This window comes from Esox lucius, chromosome 12 (genome assembly GCF_011004845.1).
Source record: "Esox lucius isolate fEsoLuc1 chromosome 12, fEsoLuc1.pri, whole genome shotgun sequence".
NCBI lineage: Eukaryota > Metazoa > Chordata > Actinopteri > Esociformes > Esocidae > Esox > Esox lucius.
In genome coordinates, this window is record NC_047580.1 from 7,851,490 (window position 1) to 7,869,904 (window position 18,415).

General features: G+C 42.2%; 1 protein-coding gene across 7 annotated transcripts; it reads right to left on the reverse strand.

The window, feature by feature from the left end:
* Nucleotides 1-1,258: 1,258 nt before the first annotated feature.
* Nucleotides 1,259-18,415, reverse strand: raf1a (Raf-1 proto-oncogene, serine/threonine kinase a). 7 transcript variants are annotated; one of them, XM_020052042.2, is made up of 18 exons: nt 17,576-18,409; nt 10,781-11,007; nt 10,254-10,366; nt 9,688-9,790; nt 9,434-9,591; nt 8,885-8,977; nt 7,728-7,887; nt 7,174-7,293; nt 6,977-7,019; nt 6,753-6,868; nt 6,473-6,590; nt 6,249-6,333; nt 5,913-6,089; nt 5,343-5,389; nt 5,060-5,178; nt 4,720-4,851; nt 3,141-3,275; nt 1,259-2,309 (listed from the first exon to the last, which is right to left on the reverse strand). In XM_020052042.2, the coding sequence occupies exons 2-18, from the start codon at nt 10,979-10,981 to the stop codon at nt 2,169-2,171; spliced, it is 2,061 nt and encodes a 686-aa protein (XP_019907601.1). In that variant the 5' UTR covers nt 10,982-11,007; nt 17,576-18,409; the 3' UTR covers nt 1,259-2,168. The 7 variants fall into 7 exon arrangements, with proteins under 7 accessions (XP_019907601.1, XP_010900627.1, XP_028980082.1 ...); XM_010902325.4 differs by lacking the exon at nt 7,174-7,293 and having other exon boundaries at nt 17,576-18,401; XM_029124249.2 differs by lacking the exons at nt 7,174-7,293; nt 17,576-18,409 and adding an exon at nt 16,390-16,428.

Below are 18,415 nucleotides of genomic sequence, written 5' to 3' on the forward strand. Positions count from 1 at the left end.
ACCGTTCAGTGAGAAAGGAAATCGCATGACTAATGCTTACATTTTGTCACAGTCCCCAAGTTCCGTCTAATAACCTAAAGATAAACATCAGATATCACCACTAAACATTACAGGACACAAAAGCATAATGGTGTATTTGTGGGGTGGTTTATAATGCAATTTAGGGGAAATGTTACCCCATAGCTTCGTGGGGATTCACTACTATTTTAATCCCTTGTTCTGCTTTTTCCTTCTCAAAGTTTTTTTCCATACTGATGTGAGGTTCGCGAACGAACGGCTCTTTTTGATGAATTTAGGAAACAACCTGAAATTGTTAAAGGAGCTCTTCGTTTAGCTTTATAATTTCCTAAAATTTTAAACAACGGTCCTATGCAGAGAATATACTACATTATTCACTAAGTATTGTACACCCACACGGCGTAAACAATAAATAGGGAATCATTTGGAGGCTTGAATCGAAGAACAGTTCAGGAGCCAAATGAGCCGGCATTCTGGTGAACGGAGAAAAAAAGCCGGCCCTCAGAAAAAACTCGGAATGGCCATCACTATTTTTCCGGTAAACTTGCCAATAGCTGTGAGGCACTTTGTGCCATCGCCCCATGGTGGAATCCCCTCACGGCGTGCCTGGGCTACATCCACCGTGAGATTGCACCACGCTGCTACTGCAACAGCAAACATTGCACCAAGCCACAAAGTATTGCACTTAATGTGAGATTCTGCTTGTGCACAAAGAACAGCAGCATGGTGAGGATCAATCTTAGTACAGTAGAGCTGAGCGATATGGATCTTAACGCTAATGGCGGAAAAAGATCTCCAAACATTCACTCTGTCCTTATAGAATGGGGGATCTTAATTCCTAGTTTCATTTTTTTTGGCAGTGACTTTAAGAATCAACCGTATTGGCAGACGATCAACGTAATCATCCTAATAAACAGTATCAGCAAAATGTACGCGGTAGGTGGTCAGTGATTATCATTCAGGTTTCATCGTCCCAGCACATCATAGTTTCAATGTATTTGTGCCTGGCTCGGATCCAAAGATTAAAGCAGTAAATATATAGTTGACAATCACTGTCAGATAACCATATGAACTACCTCTCATCAGCAACGTTCAACAGTCACTAGCAACCAAAAATGTAAGGTGTAAAACGTTTCTGCAAAGTAGCTTAAGTTTATTAAAATAACATGGAATAAGATGTAATTATCACCGCATTTACAATAAGAATGTTAACCTCCTGGAATGGCAAACAAAAGGCTAATTTGATATAAATTCTTATTTATTTTTTTATATTAATGACAACTGCCTAATGTCCAGCTCGTAACCCAGAGAGAAGGCTGACTAAGACATAACTGCTGATCTTAACACTCAGCTAAGACATGAACCAATCACATGGACCAGTAGAAACACAGCGCTTTTGGTAAAATGTGCAAATTAAAAAACAAGTTTCTTCAATAACTCATGCTTGACTTTGACAGGCTATACGTTTTTCCATAATAAAAAAAAATAAAAGCATCAAAAGGCCAACAATAATTTCACATCTCTATCTGATTTAAGACAATATACAATCAAATACCCCTGCAGAACTAAGAGATTGCGTGACGCATTTGTTTTTGATCAGTCATCCTAGGAGGTGAAGTTGGCAGGGTCTTTTGGACTTCTCTTCAGGCACCTTAGAGAAAATCTTCATATAACCCCAGCGCAGTCAGTCCCTGTCAGTCAGACAGAAAGGTGTGCTTCACAGCACCGCTCTCCTAGCCATTTCCTTTAATGTCTCTGCCTCACTGTCCCCAGGTAGATGTGCTTTATTTCACATACAGTATTTACACATTTCACTGCATTGCCACTCTGTCCATTGCACACATATTAGCCAAAGGGGAAACGAGCTTCCAGTAATGGGCAGAAATTTGCTCCACTGTCAAACCATCTTCAGCCCAGTGGGTAGTCAGTATGTCTCTCTGCCATCCACACCAGAACCTTAACTGGTATTCATTCACTGACTGAAAAACCAGTCATCCCATTCATGCTCACCTTCACAGGAGTCTCCCCCCCATTCCTTTGTGTGTGTGTGTGTGTGTGTGTGTGTGTGTAGGTGTGTGTCTGTGTACACATGCATGTCTGTATGTTTTAAACCAGAAACAATTAGGAGGAACTGGCTGGATGCAATAGCTCTAGAACACAGGCAGCCGGCTGTAGGTTGACGTGAAAGCATTGATGTCCTCAGTGTGTGAGGCTCTGTGCAGGGACGGCTCTGAGGCACTGCGGTTGATCTTGGGCAGGGAGTGCTGGAGCAGCTCGATGGACGACAGGATCTAGAAGAGAGGGCGAGAAAGCGGAGGAAGATTTGATGAGTAGCTGGAAACAATCCAAGCAAACTTAGTCATTTGGTCCAATGCCACCAGCCCTCTTCAGCGATTAAAAAAAATAAAATAAAAAAAACACATGTCTCAAACCAAGCTTGAGAGGAAAGTAAAGAGAAAACAGATTAGCAAGATAACCTAAACTCGCTAAGGCAGGGATTTATTTCAGAAGGCATTATTATAATTCTCATTCTGAAATAAACCAGAGTCGGGCAGTGAATACGGAGTCTGCTTTTACAGTTGCGCTTTGCTTAATCAGAAGATTTTAATCTCTAGATCTGCAGTTACACAAAACAAAATAATAATTACCCAAATTCTCCCTCCCCAACTTCTTTGAATTGGAAGAGGTAGCAAACAGTTGAGACTTAATCCTAATATGTAACCCAACATAGAACACGATCTACTCATGGAAACAGAACATATATATCTGTTATTTCAGATAAGGACCGGTATGATAACATACAGTCAAAGCAAAAGCCAACCATCATTTGAGAAGCTGCCAATGTTACCAGAGAGGGAGGTGAATTACATTTAAGTAAAATAATTAGTTTATTTTGAAATCCCAAAGTTGCTTGCAACATTAGTTGCATCATGTATAGGGATGCTGATTAGAAAGGGTTAATTCACTGGAGGTACTAAGTGGCGAATCACCAACCACCTGAAAACACAACGTTCACGCTGCCTTTTGGTTTCCCAGATCTAGACTTCACATACTCCCACCCGCTCGGTTTCTTCCTTGCTCTACTTGGCCAGCTTATGGTGAGTTGTGTGCTTTAGGTGTACCTGAGGGAACAGCGGCCTCTCGTCCTTGATCTTCTTGATGCAATCGGCCACTAGCCTCTTCATGGCTTTCGGGCAGCTCTTATAGAGTTTACTGAGGTCAGGAGACAAGTACCCTCGGCCGACCATGAATATGATCTGACGGGAGTGACGGAAAAGAAGTCACAATGTTATTGTTTTCTGTGGAGTTCACAGGCCGCTTTTAGTGATGAGCGAGTCTTTGTAATGTCCCTGGTGACCTTTTGGACAGGCCATGTTGGAACAGCGCTATAAAACTCTAATGTGTACGGTGACCTTTTGGACGGGCGATATTAAAACAGCTCCACACCAAGCCTGTTTGCACTGCTAAGATATGAGCTTGACACAATTTCACTATGGCAGCGATTCTACAGTAAAATAATACTGCAAAAGAATCCTTACTATCGAAAAAGAAAAAATCCCCAGTGTGTATATTTTTCAAATGAAATTAAAACCTGTTTAATCCAGTTTGAACTACTGGGAAACTAAAACACTGAGGTATGAAATATAATGCTAGTTGTCCATAAAAAGAGGTACAATGTGTATTCAGACACCGATACAAACCAGAGACCTATCCTGGACAAAAAAAGGCACAGTGACATGTAATAGAAAAATACACTAAAGTACAGGCTACCTAAAGAGCAGTATGAGATTACAGCACAGCAGGAAGACACACACACACACACACACACACACACACACACACACACACACACACATTATTTTCTAGAATCTCTTAGTCTGTGCATTCATTAATGCCATAAAGCTGGGAGTTATTCTGGGTAATGGGAAAACAGCAGATGAGACAGTTGGATTGGTCTAGGACTGCATGAAGTGTTTTATAGTGAAACAATCATCCATTACGTTTTAACCTTGTTCTTTTTAATCTTTTCATGTCTGATTATTACACCATACAACACTGTTCTACTGGTATACAAGATTACATGGTCTATGGATATTTCGGGTATATACAATTAAAATGCATTTCATCACTCTCATTGTATATTTACTGAAGTTCTGTGTAACTATCCTGCTCTGACAATATCCAAAATTGTAATTAATGCCAATGAAGCAATCAGAATTTAAGTGAGAACTAGAAAGGTGGAGGTCCTAGATATAGCAGTGCTATGCTGTCCCAAAAACCAGAAACAAATTATTCTGTGGACCTACAAAAAGTATTCCCAGTTTTCCCTATTCCCTAAATAACTCTTCCTAACCCCAACCATTCTGCCTAAACTTAACCCCCAATTCTAATACTAACATCTATTTTATGTTTTACCTTGAACTCATTAGGCGGAACATAGACCATTTAATCATTAACACCAGCTTTTAAAAAAAATACAAAAAGAAAAAGAAAGAAAGAAAACTTGTGGTGACAAAACTGTCAGATTGTGCCATCTTTGTGGATCACATAAAAAAATATTATCACATTCATAAAGATATCACACGGTATATAGTCAAGTAAAACTAGGTTCCCTCAATCTCTCTTTGACACAAAAACTTTGCTCAAACCAAACCAAACCGGACAGGACTATTAACACAAAGTGTGATGAGATGGATTCACCTGGTCTCTGTTGGCTATCTGGGAGTAAGGCAGCTCTCCAGTCATCAGCTCATAGAGGACAATACCATAAGAGTACACATCAGACTGGAAACTGTAGGGCATATTGTCCTGCATCCGGATCACCTCCGGGGCCTGGCACAGACCACGGAACGACAGACAAACATGATTACGATGATTTAATTAAAACTGTTCCTATGGCAACCACAAAGAGTCAATTCCAGGAACCTTAATGAGCGAATATCAGGCCCATAATGAATCAGCTTTTATAAATCTGTCACTGGGATGTGGTGGCTGCTAGCTTTGTTAAACATTTTCAACTGTCCTAAATTCTACTACTGACCATCCACAGTATGGACCCAGAGGGTTGCTCCACCTGGTGAGAACCGCTCCACCTGGCTTTGACGGTGGCCAGACCGAAGTCTCCAATCTTCACTGTCAGGCCCTCATGTAAGAAGATATCTGTACCACGGTCAAGGACGCAGAGCTGTGGTAGAGACTGCTAAATCTGTGAGAGATAACTACATCACAGAGATCATTCATCAGTAATAACATTTCAAGCAAGACCATCATTAAAGTTTGTAATACCTAAGTGACAGCATAAGGAAGTATGAAGAAAAGGATACTGTTGGATTTCATGTCTCTGTGGATTATGTTTTTGGCATGAAGATAGCTGAAAACAGAAATGTAATAGAACAATTTCAAAACCTATTTTCTTTTAAAAGTTAATCCAGCACTGATCCAATTGACTTCCAGGCTTACTGCTAATGCTAGTTAGCAATGGCTCATAAAAAACAAAGAGGAACTTCCTTCTAGTCTTCTTAATAGCTAACCACTAAATCACTAACATTTGCTCAGTTATATGTATAGTAGCAATGGCACCTTAGATCCAGCTTAAGCACAATTGAATTTGTACATACATAGCAAGAGATTGCGGTCACACCTTGTTACCCAATTGCTAAACAGGCAAGGACACCAATGTGTAATTTTGTTAATTGGGTGAACTACCCTTTTCAAATGTGGACCGTGAAAATGATGTATAATTTCACCCAGTAGTTGCACATTTCATAATTTCCTGTTGTTAAAATGCTGTGAGTTCCACTTTAGGCTAGGTTCCATGTAAAGCTAGCAGGCTAGCCCTCTTGTAAAACTGGCATCCTTAGACTGCTAGGAATGCATCTGCTGATTGGACTCACTCCATGCCCTGAGCAGTCTGCCTGGCGATATCGATTAGCTGGAACATCTGGAAGTTTGTCTCCAGTACGTGGAGGTGTTTGTAAAGGCTGCTTCCCTCACACCACTGGGTCACAATGGCCAGGTTGTCCTTTGTCATGTAACCCATGAACAACAGGATGTTGACGTGTCGCGTTTTCCTGAAGCAATAGAGAAAAACAGCAAAACAAAGATGAGATAAAACAGCGACAATAAACACATTGCAGGGTCCACAAATTGCTATGTAGGAAGTAAACAGACTGAATTCAACAAGGATATCCCACCGGCCAGTTCTCAACGCTGCTGCCATCCTCTCTTACCTAAGGACAGCCACCTCATTTCTGAAGGCTTGGAACTGTTCCGGGGTGGGGTCAATCACCTTTAAGATCTTCACTGCTACGTCACCTACAACATCAAACCGGTCTTAGCTGCTGGGTCGCCATCTCCTCTCAACAAAACGCTAACAGTTGTGAAGCGAACTCTTGGCCATAACTTGTACTGCAGATATTTTCTGCACGGGTCTGCCAACCAAAAGCATGCTCACCATGCCATTTCCCTTTGTACACAGTTCCGAAGGACCCTGAACCGATACGGGAGTGCAGCACCACTTCACTGGCCTCGATCTCCCAGTAGTAACTAGAGTCCCGCTTGTCTCTCGGACGCTGGATGAGAACAATTTATATAAGGCCACAAACTCCAAATACAGTACTGTTAGGTCTTAAAATATGTACATATCCCTTGAAATGATTACAGTAATACAAAGTAATATTACCTTGTTTTTAATTCAAAGACAGCATCCAAACCCCTTGGTCTATTGTACATACTATTTTGTGTTTCTCCTGAGTGTTGAATGATGGAGCCCTCTCACGTCTGTCTGCCGCTGGGGTTTTGGACTGGGGCTGGGCCCAGCCTGTGGGACTCTGGCTCGGGGAGCTACCACCTGGTGAGGGAAGGTGGACCGGTAATATTCAGCATGCCAGGTTGCAGAAGTTACATGTTTAGTCCAGAAACAAACTAGGCTGTTCATCTTAAACTTTCAATTTCTTACCGGAGTTGTAATTACACACTGGTTCGTGATTACGCATTGCCTCCTGAGAAGAAAAATGTTCTGTCAGATGTTATTTTTTTCACAAACAAACAGTAGTCATTTAACAGATTGAAAGAAGAACTGTTAAAGCAGGTGGATCGTAGACATTTGATAGGCATGCCATGTGGTTCATCACACACCCCTCCATGCCTCCTAACCTTGGCTGGGCTCTCTGACGTCACCTCAACCAAAGAGTCGGAGAAGCGTACAATACCTACTCTTCTCTTCAGCCAGAAGCGCCTGCACCAGGAGCTAGGGGAGGTGTTCAGGCAATCTAGCTACTCCCCCCATCAGGGCAGTGGGGGACAGGTGAGGAAAAGAGGCAGTGAAGGAGAGTAAGGAAGGAGAGACAGCATGCTACCTGGGAGTTTGTTTTTTTGGGGGAGGTCATATTAGAAACTGCCCTGCACCCAATTCCCTCAGGATTTGAGAGTAACAAAATAAAATCAGACAGGAATACAGTAACAGCAGGATGCGAAACATGAAACCGAACAAAGAGAACAGAACGATAGAGGAAATCACAGGAAGTAAATCGTAACCATGCAAGATGGACTTAATAAAAAGGGTAGGCCAGGAGGTGGGATTACAGAAGGTAGGCAAAGTAGGTGGGTTGGGACTCCGGGCATCTAAGGCCATATCGGGCAGGGAGGTTATTATAGAAGGGCAGCCAGGTACCTCCAGGAGTTTAGGGGTTTGTGTGGTGTGTCATTACCTCGATCATGCTGCTGTCGACAGGGTGGAGCAGGGTGGTGCTGACCATGTGGACGTTGGGCGTGGAGGTGGAGCGTTGCCTCTGGAAGACAGCACCCTCTGTGGGTGGGTAGGGGGCGGTGTAGTTGAAGGTGTGAGGGGTGGAGTAGCGGTGCAGGGAACTGGGGAGTGGAGGTGAACACAAGGGAAACATTTTGCTTAAAAAGAGAAGGGACACAAATTTAAGGGATACCACTGAGGGGTTGTTTTTCCAAGTCCTACCGAAACAATCTACACGGTATAACAATCAGAGCAGCACACGTTTGGCAAAAATGCATGAAAGCAAACTGTGTGATTTCTGCAGGGCGTGTCCGTCTAAGTAGAGCACACTGCTCTGAATCGCAGGTGAGCCTTTCAGTATGGTGGTGGCAATCCCCCTAGCACTAAAGGTCTTGTTGATTCAGTGATGCCCAGTGTGACATGGTTCACCGCTGACCGGACAATCTTGTACAGCACTGGTGTCGGTTGCTGGTGAAAGTGGCGCTCCATGTGAGTGACGTAACAACAACTTTCATATTACGTTACATTATACTTAGCATAATGGTGTAAAGCTCTGAGAACAAATCCCCTTTCTTGCCTAAATAGGATTTGGTTTTTCCCTTCCGAACACCATTTGAGGTTGTTCTGCAGGGATCAACTTGATACTAAGTGCAAGCTAATTTGGCAATGATCTGCTATTTAAACGGTTCTAAATGCCTCCGAAACAACAGGTCCTTTTCACGCCTCTGTTTACAAAGCTTAATGAAGCTGAAGACGTCATCATAAACAGGCTTTAATACAGTTCGTGGCCCAAGATAAGGTGCTTTTCAACTTGTAAGCTGAATCAGCTGACAGTCAATCAAGCCTGGCAACCGAAGAGCAGATAACGGCTGGCCGCAATCACCTCAGAGAGCCCAAGTCCTCACTACACCTACTGCACCTGGTTTAAATCAGGGACGAGCACAAGCAACCCATAGCCAATGTCAAATGGAAGACCTTTAGTGAACTTCTGCAGTCATCTACTTAGACTCTGCATTGCTTGTTGGAGATTGCATTGCTCGCAGTACCAGAGGGAAAACCTACACCAGTCAGAGGTGAAAGGTCAGAGGTCAAGGGAGGGGGCAGGAGGGCAGGAGGTACCTGCTAGGGGGGCGGGATAGTGATTCTCTCATTCGCCGAGATGTAAAGGGAGGAAGAGATGGACCCCCACTTTCTCCTGGTGTGGGGAACAATCTAGAGAAACAAAAAAGAAAGTGATAGAAAAAGAAAAACGAGAAAAAAACCAAAGGAGCGAGATTCAGGATAAAGAAAGCCTCATGGAAGGTAGCCAAATAAATGACACACGCATCTCTTCAATGCAATCAACAATTGCCTATTGTTGAAATATGGAGTTCCAAAGCCTGCATGCAAAACAATGCTCTATTCTCACAGCTTCCATGCAAAACTGGGACCCTGTGAACCAGTCTACAGCAATTCATATTAACAGATTTAGCTTCATCCCGCTGTGCACACCGCACAGCAAGTGGATATTTAATTTGTTTAACCCATTTGGTCCATATGCATCGCATTGTTTATTCAACCATTGCTACAGACTTATTAACATTCTTATTGTTTTAGCAGTGTTTTTCCTATCCAATACGAAACATTAGGTGTTAAAAGCAAAGTTGCTTGGCCCCGGAGGAGACTTACAGGAGCTGTCTGATGTTGCTCCAATCCACACACATCGTGGGCACTTTGGTGCTGCAATGCTCATGGAATTTATAGCCGCATGTTTGGCAACGGAAACCATTCAAAAGGAACTTCTGGCATATATCACAGAAGGCCAATTTCAGAAATGTTTTCCGAACCTGCAAGTGAAATAGGACAATGAAATGTTTATTTACTTTCACGCCAATGCAACGCCCTGGGTGAATTATGTAATAACATATTTGTGGTCTACTTACAAAGTTGTGCGTCGTCAAGGGAACGTGATCTAAAACTTCCACAAGCAGTTCTTCCCCAATTAGCGAGGTAGAGTCGGTATTCCAATCCATACGTGACTTTTTACTTTTAGAAAAGGAACACGACCCATTTAGTAAGGTAACACATACTGTTACAAGAAAAACAAATCTCAAAAGAGTATTTGATTATTTTACCACTTGATGTCAGATGGTTCCTCAAACATGAATTGGTTTAAGCAGATACCAAAACTAATCCATGGTTCAGTTATTTTCTTCAGCCATTACAAACTTCAGACACCACTTGTTAAATCAATGCAAGAGATGGTGAGGTGTAAGTGTTAATATTCCAAATCCTACCATCCAACCAAATATTGAGTAACCTAGCTGGAAAAGTAAAACCCTTTCTTACAGACCCCTCAACACAAAGACCTAGAATCAGCTTACCCCACCGCCCATCCTACCTTTAAACATTAGGTTGTCCCTCTATTGGTAGTTAAGGAGAAGTTTCACACTAACTATCGAGATCCAGTGACACCCCTCAAATTGCCCCCCCGGTGCCCGGTGCGTACCTCCTCTGTCCAGGGTGCAATCTGAAGACAGCGCAGCACTCCGGCTGCAGGCCCCGCACCTTCAGAGCTTTGATCAGGCAGCTGTGCAGGGTCATACCTGGCCTCACGTTAACCTGGGGGAACCACAACAGAGACCGCAACACCTATTAATGGGACAGTTAAAAGCCAATGTGCAATATAATATATAAGATTTTGGGATAATGGGACAACCTGAGATAATCACGGTATGGTCTTTGGTGTGCGTACAATGACGGTGATCAACCTAGGTAAACATGTTATTCTAATGGACAACCACACCGCTCTTAGATGACTCGGGTAATCAAGCGCTATCTGAAAACGAGCGGTGACACATTGAGCTGTTGTTTCCTTAATCCCACTCATTAGCGGTCATCTGAACGGCTCAATTTCTTTACATCTCCAATGCGGAAACGGCCCTTGCGCGTTCTGAAAGGTCTTTCAGGTGAGATGAAGCGGTGTTGGGCTGCAAAGGCGCCAAATACCCTGGGTTTTGTTTTTCAAACACTCACCACAGTGCGCTGCTGGTTGGGCAGGTAGACGCGGATGGTGCTGCTGGCCTTGGAATCGGGGGTCTTGCCCTCGTCTGAGGACCGGCGCTGGTAGGGGAATCCCTGCACCATGGTGGGGGATAGGCAGGGGTTCTCGAACACCGAGTCCTTCATACCGAAACCGTTGCTTAAGGTCTTCCATGCTCCCTGAAGGTGCTCCATCGGAAAACACTAGTGCTCTCTGCGCTCTGAGGGGACACAGGACCACAGTTCAATCAGAGGTCGGCCGTGTTAATACACTACGAACTAGGCATGGTTTCAATATGCAACACTGAGGGACGAGAGAATATCAGGTGAGAAAACGTGTTTGGCTCCGTAAACCAGCTCAGGTAAACTATCTCCAGGTACATTTTCAGACAAGGTTACTTCACTTGAACATGGTTCTCTTCCACAAGTGTTCCACAACATTTTAAACATTCACACATCAATGTACATGCCAGGCAATATAACTATTTAATATCAAACCAAGATAAGCACATTTCAATCCTAAATGTAACATACCAGTTACCTGAAAAATCACCATGTTTAGACGTCTAATCAAATTGGGCCTGCAACTCCACTGGGACATTAACCAAACATATGCCTCAGCTTTGACCTTGTTCTCAACACAAATGCAGAAGCGCCCATAAACATGACATTTACCATCTCTGCCTCTCTCCTGAGGAGACACGTGATATAACTAACACATAACTTAGAGTGGATTTACTGATGATGTTTACAGGTTTTACGACAAAAGCAGGGGCCTACACAATGTGCCATAATATGTAAGACCACAGGCTCTGAGCCAACCCTACATGATTGTGTTCAAAATAATCAGGTGGCCTATTTTCCAGGGCAGGAAGTGGGTACACCAGCAAAAATACCAGTGACATACTGTTTTTTCCAGTGCCTGCCATAAGCAGTCTTGCAAAATGGGTCAGGAGAACTTGCATTACTATCTAAAGAAATGTACATTGATCCTCCTAGAGCTTCCTTCCATGCAAAGAATGAGACAAGCCAAGTATGAGAACTATTGCACTGATTCATTGCAAGCACTAAAACGTAAGCTACCATTTGCATACACAGGCTTAGACAGTATATAAACAATTAGTTGTACAATGCACCACCACAATTTCAGATGGTGAAATGTAAATCAAGATAATAACAGGAGATCAAATCTGTAGAATGTTTAGGGAAAGGAGAAAAGACATTAAGGCCTAAGGTATTAATTGTCAGTGATACCTCTGCTTCCCTGTTTTCTTTGCGCAAAACTGCTCAAACCTGACGTTCTTGAAACAAAAATACAAACAAACCACTAATCACGCTATATAATCTCGTATGTTTAGACCTAGAAAATACATAGACATACAAAAATAATGCCATAATTCACTAAGTATATTGATCAGGTAGGCTATAAACTAGAACTATTAATAATAAACATGTTCTATGAAGTAGTTATCTATATAAAAGGAAAGACTGAAAATACAATTAAAAAAATGTTTTAAGAGTCTTATAAAATACGTTTAAAAATGAATAATGAATAGTACAGTATGTGTAGCAGATAAATGTACATTACATTTAGTCCTGTAATTCATAGGAGTAACTAAACCACTCAAAAGTATACGAATTGTTCGATAGATCGAAGTACTGTAGGATAAACAATGCCACGCTGTCTAAATTCTGACAGCTCGTTTCTACAGACTGCGGTGAAGTTAGCTTTATATTTAAAATTCTTCTCAACGAAACCTGTCAGAAAGACAGCAATTTTCTGAACCTACGGACGATAACGAACAAGCAACATTCATTGTTCTCTTTTACGTCCAATTTGCAAAAGACGACTTCACAGTCAGGTCTCTACGGCTCATTCTCCATGTATTCTAAGTTAAGGGACCGTATTAAAAGTGCATAATGAATCTAGTCTTAACTGAAAAGCGCCAGTTGCTTTGCAACTAACCTCGGCCCCAAGCTATTGAGCACAGCGCAGTACAACTTCCATTCGACTTTGGTCTAGTGCAGTGTTTCTCAACCATGCTCCTGGACGCCCCACTGACCTGCATGTTTTGGATCTCTCCCTGCTCTGTCACACCTGATTCAAATGATCAGCTCATTATCAAGTGCTTCATAGGGCAGGGAGAGATCTAAAACCTCCAGGGCAGGGGGGTGTCCAGGAGCAGGGTTCAGAAACACTGGTCTAGTGGGAGGGACCTACTGTTTTGTCATAATTTAATTTTAATGAATAATAACCCTGCGGGGCGTGGCTCCAAAAGGAAACAATGCTCCTAAAACAGACCAATAATCAAGTGGATACATTACCCTACTGGTTGCATCAAGGTAGAGGTAACATAATTTAAAGCGTATTTAAACGTCCCACATACTGTACAATGTATACAATGCTTCTGATGACTAGGGAATATAATGTTAGTTTAACTAACCACTAGCCCACAGTGTGAACTTCAGCCACTGTTATTCCATTTACACATTCATAAAACAGCCATGTGCTTCAGCTTCACATCACATCATTCAGTTATTCATCACTTGGTCTGGGGCCTGATGCTTGAAGTTGGTTTTAGAAGAAGAAAAAAAAAAAAAGTATATATAGACACACATACACGACAAAGTACTGGAAAGGCTCAAGTTAGGGGATGGATATAAAAAGATTAATTAAGGGCTTTGTGACCTTGGAGCACATCCTCCTGACTGGATGAACGAGCTAGGAGGAGCCTGATTAGAGAGGCTACCAAGAAGCCAAATGCAACTTTGAAGTACTTTCAGGCTGGTCTGTGTGTTCAGGTGACCACAATATCACAAGCACTCCACAAATCTGGCCACTATCCGAAGGTGGCAAAAAAAAATCCTCAAAAAAGGTAACATCAAATCTTGTTTGAGCTTTAGCAAAAAGCATATTGTAGATTCCGATGCCTAATGTGAAAAGGTTCTGTGGTCAGATGAGAACAAAATGGAACCTTTTGGCCTGAGCCCAAAAAAACATGCCTGGCAAAAACCCAATACATCTTTCCACATAAAGAACACTTTGCCTACAGTGAAGCACAGGGGTTGCAGCATCATGTTGTGGTGGTGTTTCCCTTCAGCAGGGACAAGAACACTTCTAGAAAAGAAAATGGACAGAGCAAAATACTGACAGAATCTTGTGGAGAAACTGCAGCCCTCTGCTAGGAAGTTGAAAATGGTAAGAAGGTTCACATTTCAGCATGACAATGACCCAAACACCACCAAAGCTACCATTCAGTAGCTGAAGGACAAGAAGGTAAATGTCCTTGAGTGGCCTAATCAGAGCCCAGGCCTAAATACCATTGAGAATCTGTGAAATTACTTAAAGAGGGCAGTCCTTAAGCATGCAGTTTGATTGAGCTTGAATGATTCTGCATGGACAAATGGTCAATTATTGCACAGTCTAGACTAATGGCTGTAATTCAAACACTAGGTGGTTCGCAAATGTATTAACTCGGGAAGGTGTTCACTTATACAAATAAGGTAGTTTACTGTTAGTGTCCCTTTAAGTACATTTTCTGAGTTCTTAATTATTAAATTTTTTCTGTCTGTAAGGCAACAAAAGGTGAACATTTTGACTATTTCCAGTACATATGGGGATAAATCAGAGTTCCTTGAGTTACATGGAGGGATGCCTCAAGGTTTGATGCTCAGCCCTCTTTTTTTCCCCTGTATATAAATAACATTGACCAGTCTGAGCTGTGCAATTTTACACTTGCCACATAATGAAGAGTTCCCTTCACTTGGGGCGACACTAGGGCATAATAGGATTTTTTACTGCGGCGCCAGTGAGGCTGAACACTGAATGTGGTGGCCCAGCAAAAGCTTACCCAGAAGCAGAGACATCAAAACACATAGGACAGGAAAAACCATCTTCTTACTCAGCTGATATATGGCAGGCTAGGGGCGGTGGCATCAAGGAAGTAAAACTTCACAAGTTTGAGGCATGGCCCAATCTGTTACAGCAGAGATATTCAGCAGAAACAATCCTTTAAAATATGTCCAGGATACCACATCCCTCCAGGTGCAGTGAGTATGCACACCTGTGGGCTGCTCCTACTGCTTACTGCGATATGCCTCGACACCCAGTACTTGGACAGCACTTTGCCCCAAGCTGGCTTCACTAAGCAGGGAAAGAGCCGATTACTCTTCCGGAACCACAGAGTCCACTTCATGTAGATATGCAGAGCAGTCTTGTCACTGTGGCTGAAAGGCTTGCCATTTATACGTGTAAAGACAACAGGACCTGGCAACATAGCAGGCACCATGGAGGTCTGACAAGAAGACTGATAAGCTCTGGGAACCAGGAACTCGAGGGTCCTCTGTCCTGCATGGTTGCACTAGAAGCATGTACAGACACACCAAGCAAACCCTGTCCAACGTGGCCTGGATCAGATCTGGGGAACCACATACAGGAGAGTCCGTGGCCACCAGTGTGTGTATGAGTCTAAACCAAGAAGCGCACTTGGGTCTCCCATTGAGGAGAACAGTGAATAATACACCATCTCGAGTGGTGAACAGATCTAACCGTGCCCTGCTAAACCTCTGTGACACCAATCTGTGGACAGCAGAGCCTGCTGGCAAGGACATCTGTGTCAGGGTTTTAGTGCATCAATGGCAACAGGGAAAGAGAGAGGATCCACCGTCCTGTTGTTGATTCTGACTAGAATGTTTTCGGACAGAAAATACATAAAAACAATAATTTTACAAATGACTCATGTTGACGGTAGGTGCGTTGTCCCTGAACCTATAAGTTGGTCATTTTGATAAGTTATATTGTGTCACCGTTTTTTTATTTTTATAAAACATTGTAGAAGTAAATGTTGTTGATGGTAGGGCAGTTGTTCCTAAAGCTATTATATATATATATATATATATATATATATATATATATATATATATATATATATATATATATATATATATATATATATATATATATATATATATATATATATATATATATATATATATATATATATATATATATATATACACACACACACACACACACACACACACTAAAGGATTATTAGGAACACCTGTTCAATTTCTCATTAATGCAATTATCTAATCAACCAATCACATGGCAGTTGCTTCAATGCATTTAGGGGTGTGGTCCTGGTCAAGACAATCTCCTGAACTCTAAACTGAACGTCAGAATGGGAAAGAAAGGTGATTTAAGCAATTTTGAGCGTGGCATGGTTGTTGGTGCCAGACAGGCCGGTCTGAGTACTTCACAATCTGCTCAGTTACTGGGATTTTCACGCACTACCATTTCTAGGGTTTACAAAGAATGGTGTGAAAAGGGAAAAACATCCAGTATGCGGCAGTCCTGTGGGCGAAAATGCCTTGTTGATGCTAGAGGTCAGAGGAGAATGGGCCGACTGATTCAAGCTGATAGAAGAGCAACTTTGACTGAAATAACCACTCGTTACAACCGAGGTATGCAGCAAAGCATTTGTGAAGCCACAACACGCACAACCTTGAGGCGGATGGGCTACAACAGCAGAAGACCCCACCGGGTACCACTCATCTCCACTACAAATAGAAAAAAGAGGCTACAATTTGCACGAGCTCACCAAAATTGGACAGTTGAAGACTGGAAGAATGTTGCCTGGTCTGATGAGTCTCGATTTCTGTTGAGACATTCAGATGGTAGAGTCAGAATTTGGCGTAAACAGAATGAGAACATGGATCCATCATGCCTTGTTACCACAGTGCAGGCTGGTGGTGGTGGTGTAATGGTGTGGGGGATGTTTTCTTGGCACACTTTAGGCCCCTTAGTGCCAATTGGGCATTGTTTAAATGCAACGGCCTACCTGAGCATTTTTTCTGACCATGTCCATCCCTTTATGACCACCATGTACCCATCCTCTGATGGCTACTTCCAGCAGAATAATGCACCATGTCACAAAACTTGAATCATTTAAATTGGTTTCTTGAACATGACAATGAGTTCACTGTACTGAAATGGCCCCCACAGTCACCAGATCCCAACCCAATAGAGCATCTTTGGGATGTGGTGGAACGGGAGCTTTGTGCCCTAGATGTGCATCCCACAAATCTCCATCAACTGCAAGATGCTATCTTATCAATATGGGCCAACATTTCTAAAGAATGCTTTCAGTACCTTGTTGAATCAATGCCATATAGAATTAAGGCAGTTCTGAAAGCGAAAGGGGGTCAAACACAGTATTAGTATGGTGTTCCTAATAATCCTTTAGGTGAGTGTATATATTGGTTATATTGATTAAAGTTGTAATGGCTCAGAACTATAGAATTTTTTCGTTGACGTGCAACAGATAAAGGTGCAGTTTTAAGACTTTCCCTTAACACTTGCGTCAGAGCAAAGCGAGTTAAACCAACTTTTTGACACTAAAACGTAAATGACATCGATTTGGAAAAACGAGAAGTATTGCTCTTTGGCTATCGTGAGTAGATACGGAGAATGTAATGTTTTTCTTTCTGGCAGAATTAATTGACGAAGTACTGACGACCAACGCCTGAATCTTTAATATAAAGCTAACTTCACCGCAGTTTTCTACGGCCCTTTTTACTGACAGTAGTGGTTCTATTGCTCTTTTCGTACGATAAACAGCTGCATCTACCCCAAGTTAACACACGTTTATGACCAGTTTCCTACCACAATAACTAAAAACATTTAAAAATACTCTTCTGAGACGAGCAGTGATCTGACGCGGGAGAAAGACAACAGCTGCAATCCAAATGTGTACAGAATGAATGGCAATGTCAAAGCAAACTCACCAAGACAAGTTAGAAAACTTCAGCTCCGCCATAACTTGAGGAAAAAAAGTGGAGTCGATGACATCATATTTGCAACGCATCAGAGAAAAAAAAAAGTAGCGGGTTAATATAATCCAAAATGTGCAGCCCAAAAAAGTAGCCTGTATCAATGTAGTATACAGTACCAAACCATTCCAATATTGTCCAACGAGGAAACCCGGTGTCTTACTCAACCAATCTCTAAAAACCGATTAGGTCTCCCGTCCAGTACAGTGAAAAAATTTGCTAGGCTACCGCTGCCTGAAGCCTATTCTAAAACTCCAAAAGAGGTTCTCAAAGTCACTAGTCACGTGAAGGACAATAAGATCAACTTCTATTTGGTTGATGCCAAATTAAAACTCTAACAAAGTTGTTCTAGTCTATTTTTTTAGTTCACATACCAATAAACATTTACGGCAATATGCAGAAGGTGAAAGGGTTTCAGTTCACGTCGTGCGCCTGCCTGACGCCGATTGAAACAGGACCCCGCAGTCATAACAAGAATTTCAGCCATAGGCTATACTGCGCAATAATGAGGACACACATTTAAACTAGTGGTAAAGAGTCGACTAAGAATAATCGATTACTCCACGCATGTCTGCTCTTGGTTGTAGACCTGCATTTCGGTGTCGCAGACTCCTATAAAAAAGTTGTTTTAACCTCAATACAAGCTAGCGAGGGTTAGAGGGGAGGGCCCTGCAGGTCGGCCACCAAAATGAGAACTGGAAAAAAGGATAGATGGGGCATGCAAAATGAACAGAGTGGATAATGCATATACTGTTGATAGTAAGTAAATTACTCGCAAATAATTGGCTTCTGCTT